The sequence below is a fragment of the Momordica charantia genome, assembly GCF_013281855.1.
Source record: "Momordica charantia cultivar OHB3-1 chromosome 5 unlocalized genomic scaffold, Mcharantia_2.0 BLBB01000005.1, whole genome shotgun sequence".
NCBI lineage: Eukaryota > Viridiplantae > Streptophyta > Magnoliopsida > Cucurbitales > Cucurbitaceae > Momordica > Momordica charantia.
In genome coordinates this window covers 24,424,777-24,435,109 of record NW_028275163.1, presented here as the reverse complement: position 1 = coordinate 24,435,109, position 10,333 = coordinate 24,424,777, and the positions used below count along the sequence as shown (strand labels likewise).

Below are 10,333 nucleotides of genomic sequence, written 5' to 3'. Positions count from 1 at the left end.
AGACACCATAATAAAAAAAAAATTGGAACAAACATAAAATCTAAATGTATGTATTAAGAAAACGAAACTTTATTTTATTATGCTTCTTTTTTTTAGAACAATATGTGGGGTGGATGATTGAACTCATAACTTGTTGATTGTGATACATGACAATTATTGTTGAATTATGTTCACTTTTATTATTTTATTATGCCCTCGACACGTATAATAAAAAAAATGTATATATTGTGGAGGAAAGACGATGAGAGAAATGAAATGTGGAATAATGATCGGAAATTATTTGATATTTTAATTGGGACTTTGAAAAAACGTCTCACTTATTACATAAGGTATAATTGAAACATGCAATTTTGAATTTAATAAACGTAGTAGTGCTTCTCCAAAAGAAGAAAGAAAAAAGAAGTCCAATTTGGCATGCAATTTCTTTACAAGGCTCCCATATTTTCACGCTTTAAAGAATGTTTCAGGATTGGTAAGAACAAGGAAAAAGTGGTCAAACCGTCGAGCACTTGTTTTTCATTGCACCACCAAATTTCTTCCTTGTGTAATTGCGTTTTTTTTTATTCCATGCCTTTTTTTTTATAACGCATTTCATGATTTCAATGCGTTTTTCCTATTACACTTTTTACAATTTTTTAAAAATAAATTTATTTTGTTAACAACATTTTATTTTTTTTATTCTATCGTGTTACAACATCTTATTTTATTTTTATATCATTGGAAATTAAAATTATCATTTAAATTCTATAAATAACATGGAAAACAGTTATTTCTATGTCATTTTGTACTTAGCTCAATCGATTAAGACTCTTATTTCTGGCAAAAATATCGTGAACTTAAATCTCCACCCTTACATATTATACTACATAAAAATAAGGTCATATTTAGAGATTTTCACTCTTACCATAATTTTTTTTTTCAAAATATAACCATGGCATTTTAGGTGTTTTTAAATTAATTTAGGTTTTTTTTATGAGTTTAAGGAAGGTAGGTGTAGAGATGAACATTTCAACCTTTTATTGAGACATTTCAACTTTAAGATAATAGTTTGTCAAAGAAAAAAAAAGATAATATATTTTTTTTTTTTTTACAAAATTAAGATACTGTGCTTATCGACTGAACTCACCTATGGTTTATACATTAAAAAATTAATATATTATCTACACCTGATCATATTCATGACATCATATTGTCATTTTTATACATTTTAGATATTTAAAATTATTTCATATCTTTATATTAAAGAATCTTAAACCATGTTATTATTTTTTATCCTTTTTAAAAAATAGGCTTACTATTGATTTTTTTTAGGTTTATTATTGTTTTACACTACATTTGGGTAAGACAGTGCTATATAAATAACATAAATTAGTAAAAGAATAAAGAGTAGGTGAAATTTTTAATCCTAATAGAGGCAGAATATTCCAAAAATATTGCTTCCACATGTTGCCTTTTATGGTCATGAAACATATCTTCATCACATTGTTATTATTCTACATTACTACATTAGAATGCTCTAACATTTAATGGATTGAACCAATTTATATATATTCCTGAAAAGGTGCTTATTATTATATTATACTAGAAATTTAAATTAAAAAAAAAGCTCCTAAATTAATGATTGAATTAATTATTGACCCAGCAAGGGGGCTGTTTTTATTTCATTAATGTCAAACTATGGATATAAAAAATGTTAATAAATATATATTTTTTAATTTTTAAATGCATTTCCCTCGCTTCGCGGGAATCTTTCGCTGAGCTGTTTCCCCCGCTTTCGATAACGATTTGTCGTATTCCAATTTATCCATTATATTTTTTCCTCCGCTTTGGATAACACTTTACCCCATTTTCGTCATTCGGTCTGTATTGATAGAAACGGATTTATTTTCGAGCCATAATTAAATTACATTCCAATTTTATTTTAGTACAAACTCATAATCTCTAAGTTCGAGATATATATCCATCAAGATATATATCCATCAACGTTGAATTATAATTATATTCAAGTTGATTAGATAATTTTGTAATTCAATTCTTAAGATTGGTACATTGATATAAATCGTAGAAATGAGGTAATTAAATCAAATTATTAGTGGTATTAGTTATAGTCCACTGGTTTTAGATGTAATTATTTGGATTAATGGGAGTTAGGGTGTATTTTGGAGTTATTTTAAAATAACTAAAATTACTTTTGTTATTGTCAAAGTAAATAGTTCATTGACATTTTTCATTATTTTTTTTAATATGATTATGATTATTTTGATTATATCTCATTTTTCTTTAGTACAAATGTGAGGTTGTGGGATCGGAACTCACAACCTTTAGATTGAAAATATATGTCAATTATTGAATTATGTTCGTTTTGATTGAATATATATCTTTTTTTTTTCTTAAGCAGATTATATCTCATCTAAAAGAAAATTTAGGAATTGGATTATAAGACCATAATTGACAACAAACACGTATAATGCTTTTTATGGCACCTGCACTAATGTAAATATACATAATACATATAACATTAGTATGTCGTTAAAGAAAATTATTGACATAAATCTCTCAACGAAGAAGCTTCCCCCCACTAAAAACAACCCAACAAATACAGTTAAAATAGCCTCTGAAAAAAAGGAAGTTAGATGGGCTTGGGCTGGGAAGATCCACAGCCCATCATCCCAAATGGGCGTGAGCCCATTTGGTATTCTTTCCAATTCTGCATCCACGAGCAAGTGGCATGGATAATTTGTATTCCTTTCGGACAATCTCATGAACTTAATTCCCTTCTGTCCAATCTTCCTCCGACGCGGTGCCATTCCCAAAACCAGTGGATTTCATCTACCTATTCTGGATCCGGATTCCATTGCGAAAGAACAGAGGTTAAACAGAGTCGTTGAAGTCACCTCAAACGAGAGAATAAGTTCAGAAATTGAGTTTAATTTTGAAGTCACATGAAAAAGTTGTACAGAATAATCTATAGATTGCGACTTCCATCAACAATGGAATCTGTTCGCACTGATCTGGAAAAACCTTCGACATTTCTCTGTAATCATCGTCTTCCTCCTCCTATAAATTCAACTCCCTCTCATACTTCATCTGCAAGCAAGCAATAAGTGCTTCTCTCCCTATCCGTTTCCTAAAAATGTCGATTCGTTTCAGCAACCCTTTTCCTAGCGATCGGAAGGAACGCTATTACGGCGAGGATCGGCACTCATCCGACAGGTTCCCCGGGGAACGGAAGGAAAGCTACTACGTCGACGATGGGCACTCGTTCCACGAGGATCTGAAGGAACGCTGCTGCGTCGAGAATCGGCGCTCAGGCTCATTCCCTGAGGATCGGAAGGAACGCTACTACGTCGAGAATCGGCATTCATACGATGATGTCCACGACAAAAACGCCATTGCAGGACCGTTCCGTTCTTCCATGGCCTCAAAATCCTCCGCCGCCAACGCTCCGATCGACTGGAAGGAGACCGCCGATGCGCACGTGTTCAGGATAGAGCTTCCCGGGGTGAAAAAGCACGAAGTGAAAGTGGAGGTAGAGGAAAACGGAGTTCTGTGCATCAGCGGCGAGATTAGGGCTGAGAAAGAAGAGAAATCCGACATGTGGCGCCGTGTGGAACGAAGCAGTGGAAAATTCTACCAGCGTATCAGCCTACCGGAAAGCGCCGATGTCGATAAGGTGAAGGCGGAAATGAATAACGGAGTACTGACAATCACTGTGCCCAAGCACCGGTTCAGAATGGCCTCTCCCAGGGTCGTCCAGATTTCTGGCCACTGAAATTCCCAAGACTTCTCGATCCTACTCCTACTGCCGAAAGAGATGAAGCATACTATTAAAAAATTAAATAAAACCGCTTTTATTTTACCCTCTGAAATAAAAAAAAAAATGTTATTACTACTATGTCCTTTCAGTTTCCTTTATTACACAATAAAATATATTTTATTATGTTGCTCATTCAGAGAACGTTTGCCATAAACAGCGGAACAACGAAAAGAATGTGTGACGCTTAAGATATGCTTGCTTAGCCGATTGCATCTCTTTGAAGATTTTTCTTTTTTTAGTACAAATAATTCAGCAAATTAATTTATAAAATAACAATAATAATCACACACCATCGAAGATTACACTAAATCACAGGAAACAAATATATATTTGCGGAAATAAATCGGTAACCTCTTGCCAGCTTAAAAAGTAAGATAAAATAATAAAATCTTCAATTTTGATTAAAACAATTTTAAGAGTACATTAAGTTTATTTGTTGAACTTTCTTTCCAGCAGTGAAGAAGGTGGTATTTCCGTTTGAACTTTTTGCAGGGGGGATCGCTTGAAGGCGAGTCATGGAATCTGTATGAGTTAGGTTTCAACTCCATTCCCACGCGCACGTGCATTCTCACAGCCGGCCCCAAACGACGTCGTGAACCACACTCGCTTCCTTGGAGCGTGAGATGGAGAACAGCTCTAAAAGTAATTTTCTTCGTTTCTGTAACTCTGTTTGTAGTTTCCGGATTTAAAAAACCCCAAATTGTGTGGCTTAAAACTAAAACAGTCATCCTTCGGAAAGGAAGTATGACTCTGAAACTGAAAGCGACGTCTCGTCATAACCTCGGCACCGTCCCGCCGCCGGCGACGGAAACGAACAATGCCGGGAAGACGGTGGTGCATAAGTCTCTGTACTGGAGCCACGACGCCCAAGTCCTGTTCACCGGGTGGCCCGGTGCGGACTCGGCCATGTACGCACTGGCGGTGATTTTCGTCTTCGTTCTGGCCGTCCTCGTCGAATGGCTCACTTACTGCAACTTCATGAAGCAGAGCGCCGAGAGTGTCTCGAAGGCGGTGCTGCAGACGGCGATACACGCGGTGCGCACGGGGTTGAGTTACATGGTGATGCTATCCGTCATGTCGTTCAACGGCGGGATCTTCCTGGCCGCGGTCGGTGGCCACGCTGTGGGCTTCGTTCTGTTCAGAGCCCGTGCCAAAAGAAAGAGCGAATCAGATTCCACCAAACCGAACGGCCCAATATCATGCTGATCCAGGGACATGGGCCGAGAAGCCCATTAACACAACCATTTGCACAATGCACACACGTTTCCCTTTCCCTTTTACAATCATAACGATTTGGATTTGGCTCATTTCTACCAGAGTTCAGTTAAATTATTCTTAATTTATAATAATAATAATTTGCTTTTTGTACGTAGAGTAGAGTAGAGTAGATCAGATCCAATAATCGAAATCTGTGTATGTGTGTTGTGGAGTAGAGAATATATAAAGAAAATGGAGATGAAAAGACAAGACACAATATAATAAAATAAAAAATTGAAAAAGGGAAAATAGAGGAAGTCAAAAGATGAAGCAACATGCAGGGAGGCAGATTCTTTGAAATAATGAAAAAAAGTGGTATAGAGGGAGAAGCATTGAGATTTGGGGATGAGATGGAATCTAATGGGACGGGGGAAAGGGAGAAGCGCCCACCGTGCGCGTAAATTGCCAACATCCATAGTGCGCGCCTTCCCAACAACCAGATGACACTTGACGTTGCTCGACGTAACCCCAATAACTACCCATTAACGCATCCTCCACCATTATTATTATTATTATTATTATTATTTTTAACAGTAAGTTATAATAAGGAAATAGATTTTTTTTACCGGTAATTGACAAGTACTTCCAATAAATTTTTTAGTCAAAAATACATGTCTTAAAATTGGAAAAATACTTTTTACAAACATTCATTAATATTTTAAACGAGTAAAAAAGAAATAATATTAGAACTTTTGAAATGGGCAAAGTGGAGAGGTATTTTCTTGTATTTTTTATTTACACCCTTGTGCCATTTCAACATTTGTTATTACGTCGGTTTAATTTGATGCAGTATAGAGTTTGGTTCGGAGAGATCTTTTTACAAAAGTGAAGGTTTGATCTGCCACGTGGGAAAGCAAGGGACACGTATCGTGGACCACGTCTGTCAATATCAAAGATCTACCCTTTATGGATTCTTCAAAAGTCCTCACGGGCAGACCAGGGCACGGGCAGGCAAGTGATGGAGATTCTTCTCCCTTAAGCAAAGTATAATTCCCCGCCCTTCTCCTTATCCAATTACGGAATTATTCACTTCAACTCCAATTACCAAATTACATTACATATTCAAATTAATCATTCATTCAAAGTTGGAATGACAAAAGAAATTAAAACGAAATAGAGTAAAATATGATATCAATATTATTGAAATTGTGTTGTTGTGCATACAGCAAATGGGGAGGGTGGACTTGTGTGAGAGTCCCCAAAAAGTGCCCAAGGCCCCACTGCACATGGCTTTTATAGAATCTAGAAACTTTTTTTTTATTTATATTTTTTATTTCGAAACAAAAGATGTGGAAAATAAACTTTTCCATCCTCCCTTGTTCATCGGCTTTGACTGAGTGACCTGAGTCCCCACCCAACAAAGAACAAAATAACATGCTGTACCTTAGCTAGCTACCAATTCTAATATCTCTTCCTAATTGGAAGATCCAAAACACTTATTTTTCATATTTTTTTTCTTCTCTAAAACTAACAACAAATACCATTTTTCTTCATCTTCTTTCCTCGTCTTCTTCTTTTGCCAATTTTGTACTGTCACTATGCCAACTAACTCCACCAAATTTCGTACTCCTACACCTTTCTACCGCCTCCACTTCAGTAAGTCCATTCTTGGGGAAGCTTGAGTTCACGGTCCGTTGGTGGCTGCCGACGGCTGTTGCGTTTTTGTTGATTCGCGCCGCGGTTGATCTGCAGCCTCAGAAGAACGTCTGCACATCACAATAACAAAATATATTCAGATCGATTTGTCGAAACTGGCCACCACTGTGTTAATAGTAATGGTTTTGTTTTGTTTTGTTTTGTTTTTTCTTTTTACCGTTCTCCGCATTGAATCGTCCGGCAGCGACGGGTTGAAGATGGGGCTGGCTGCAAATGTCGTCCAGGTTCAGATTCAGGGCTTGCATCACTCTAGCAGGAACCAACACCGTAGAACAGCCTGCGGATAGAAAAAGAAAGTCATTAATTACTTTAACGATTACCAAATACGAAAAGAACCTTCCAAATTAGAGAGGATTGATGATTTAATTTGATTTAATTTAATGCCCCATCAATCAATCTGTTTCCATGAGAGCGGAATTGGGGATGGGAAGAAGAAAGAGAGTAGGGACCTGGCTTTTTGCGTGGCTCAGATTGAGTGCCGGTATGTCGAGGCAAGAAGACGCCAGTTCCAGCGCATTCCCTTTTGCCCGCTGGAGGAGTTCCAAGAAACAGAGCCCTCATCCCAGAGCCTTGAGGCGGCTGCTGCGGTGGAAGCCATGCGGATGACGACAACCCCCGACTGCGATGGTCTCTGTTTCCAACGAATTCCCCGCCCCTCACTCCATTATGAACCATTTGATGGATCTGCTGTTGTTGGTACCCTGCATGAGAATTCATCTGTTCACCGGCAGCCAAGTTTTGTCGCTGCATAATCTCCTGCTGAAACTGCCAAAGATATGAATCCAATAAGGAATCAGTATAGACTACTAATAGAACGGAACCCTAATTGACCTTCTAATTCAGGCCCCATAAAGAGGTAGGTTAGAGGTTTACCTGCATAGCATGCAACTGCTGATAAAATCCGGTACCGGCGTTGGAGTTGTTCACCGGAACAGAGACTTGAGGAGTTCCTCTGTTATGATGATGAACCCCATGGGCGCAGTCATTCGTTCGCATCCTGGCGACTTCCCCTGCAGCCGCATGCAGCAGATCCCATGTAGCCGGAGGGGACGAGACCTTACAATTGCCTTTTGGACTTCCGCGACTGGAGCCTTGACTGCAGCCACTGCCGCTCCCCATACCGCACAGAGTGGATTGTGGAGATCCAGACACAACCCTCCCCTGTGAAGAAGAACCCCCAAAATTAGACATGGGATTCAAAGAAAATAGAAAATCAAACAAGTTTCGATTTGAAACCTTTGCATTATCGGGGTCGAAGGCGTCATCAACTGATGAGTGAGCCATACGGAGAGTTAAACCAGCCATGTAATCCTCCTCGTCACTCTCCGTCTCGCTGGAACCCTTCAATGATTCGCCCGGAGAACTGAAATCTGAAAATCCCCCGAAAGTGCCGAATTCCAACGGAAACGAAGCCCGTCCAAACTGAGACAAACAATTTCGATCACTGCTTTTTCTGGTATTGCAACTCTTGTGATCCAACATATTATCATCATCAGCAAGAAACTGAGGCGGAAGCCAAAACTCGCCGTCGTCCAAACTCTCAGCCATCATCACGAAGGCAGCGACCAAAATTAAAAGCGGAATCCGATCAGAAACGAGAGAGAACGAAAGAAAGAGAGGAGACGCGAAGGCAAGAAATCTAGAAGGAGGTGAAGGGGGCAGATAACAAAAAGAGGGGGATTCTTTATAGGAAAAAGGAAACGAATTTTTTTTATAAAAAAGGAAAAATCAAAATTTAAATTGAAAATAAAAGTAAATGAGTGTAACTACGTGCACCTTGATATGTAAAGCGTCCCTTCCACAAAGCTTGCGCCAGTTGGCTGGCGCCACTATTAACAACTTTTTTATATAACATTATTTCAGATTTTTTAAAAAACAATAAGGAAATAAATTATTAAAATTGGAAAAATTGACGCTGTGGTCGTGGGAGGTAAACGCAGGGTAGGTGCGAGTGGGAATTGAAAGTTGAAAAATAGGGTGCCGCTCGGCACGAGCCCAGATGAGTGGGCCACCTCAACCGAACCGCTCCTCTCTCTTTTTAGATCGTCGATTGAATAAAAATGGTGGATTTAGTACCACGGGTCACGGCTCTGACGTTTCAGATTTAACGGAGTGCAGGCCATCGACGGTACAACTTCACGGCGTACGTTGGATATAACGTCACATAGCCCCAACTGAAAGCAAAGCAGCAATTAAATGCCATGAATTTTATAAATCCCCTCCCATATTAGTACATTATTAATTCCCATAAGAGGAAACTGGTCGTAGAATTACAATAATTGCGCTCTCTCTCTACAAGGTAAGCCGGTGCCCGAATAGTAACCGAATTTTTACTTTTTATTTATTTTGAGATGATTTTTAGTGATGTTGGTGGAGACTGGAGAGTATAACTTGTGGAATAGCTCAATAGTTGAACAGAGCCAACCAACCGAAAGTAAAAGTTGGTTCGATTCGAACTTAATTTAGAATAATATTAAGAATGGAATTAATTATTTGATGTAATGGAATAATCGAAACATTCATGGGTTAATTTGGTAGCAACTAACTTCCAAGTTCCAACACTAACTGCTAATAAAGAAAAGAAGCTTGTTGGGGCGTGGTGTGTGCCGGTGGGATGGCGGCGCGTGGAGGGAATATGGTAAAAGGAAGAGGAATCTTAAACATGCGGCACGCCCTGATCCGCACGATTCTTCACGCAACCGAGTTTCCAATAAAGCGAAAGAAAAAAAAAAGATGGAAAAGCATTGAGTTGGGTTGAAAAGTGAGAGGAGAAAAAATATCATGTGCAAAAGTACGAGGCCTAAAGACGATATCCCACCATAGCCATGTCCACATTCTTGAATCTACCTCTACACAGGTAAAATTTCAGAATTGACCATTGAATTCTGCATATTTACCAGAAAACACCACCAGGTCAATTATTGGACTGTGTGTAGTGTAGGTTATAACGTCTGAGTTCGGTTGTGGTCAATGAGTCATTTGGCATTGGCAGCCGCAACCACAACCACATGTTCGCCCGTCGTCACGTTACATTTATTACTTTATTAATTTAAAAAAGAATTAATATTTTGAGTGGAAGGGAGTTCTGTGAAAAACCCGGAAAAACGGCGGCGAAGTGGGAAATGATCTGAAAGAGGCGCCGGATTTCCGGGAGAGATTGCGAATGCCCGCCAAGTAGGCAAAAATTGGCGCGTAATTCCTGCAGTTGGTCGGGTCGGGTCTCGGGTTTTGCGGGCGCGATCTGGAAAGTGGGAAAAAAATGGGAGCCACGAAGTCGGTTGCGCTATTTCTATTTCTCTGCCTTACTGGCTTCCAACAAACAATCACAGACACAGACAATTAATTATAAAACTACTCCTTCCAATTATTTTTTTAATATTTCAAAGACATGGAATGTATTAGATTTGACTTTTCGGTGATAATAGTACAACAGTCATGCTTGTAATTTTCAGCAAAAAAAAAAAAAAAAAAGAAACTCCTCCTGCAAGATCTAAGTATTGTCAGAGAGTTCAATATAAAAATCTAATATTTTAAAAGATCAAAATATGTTTCATATAATTGTATGTACATGGACAAAGCAAAATAAAGTAGAAAAAAAGGAAA

At 38.3% G+C, this 10,333-nt stretch overlaps 3 protein-coding genes across 3 annotated transcripts; 2 read left to right on the top strand and 1 right to left on the bottom strand.

The window, feature by feature from the left end:
- Positions 1 to 3,075: 3,075 nt before the first annotated feature.
- LOC111014951 (16.9 kDa class I heat shock protein 3) lies at positions 3,076 to 3,949 on the top strand. Its single transcript, XM_022289829.2, has one exon. The coding sequence runs from the start codon at positions 3,134 to 3,136 to the stop codon at positions 3,770 to 3,772; it is 639 nt and encodes a 212-aa protein (XP_022145521.1). The 5' UTR covers positions 3,076 to 3,133; the 3' UTR covers positions 3,773 to 3,949.
- Positions 3,950 to 4,561: 612 nt separating this feature from the next.
- Positions 4,562 to 5,023, top strand: COPT4 (copper transporter 4). Its single transcript, XM_022290023.2, has one exon. The coding sequence runs from the start codon at positions 4,562 to 4,564 to the stop codon at positions 5,021 to 5,023; it is 462 nt and encodes a 153-aa protein (XP_022145715.2).
- A 1,165-nt stretch (positions 5,024 to 6,188) lies between these two features.
- Positions 6,189 to 8,412, bottom strand: LOC111015081 (uncharacterized). Its single transcript, XM_022289996.2, has 5 exons — positions 7,967 to 8,412; positions 7,604 to 7,891; positions 7,180 to 7,495; positions 6,888 to 7,007; positions 6,189 to 6,780 (listed from the first exon to the last, which is right to left on the bottom strand). Exons 1-5 carry the CDS (start codon positions 8,279 to 8,281, stop codon positions 6,668 to 6,670), a joined length of 1,152 nt encoding a protein of 383 aa, XP_022145688.1. The 5' UTR covers positions 8,282 to 8,412; the 3' UTR covers positions 6,189 to 6,667.
- Positions 8,413 to 10,333: the final 1,921 nt, after the last annotated feature.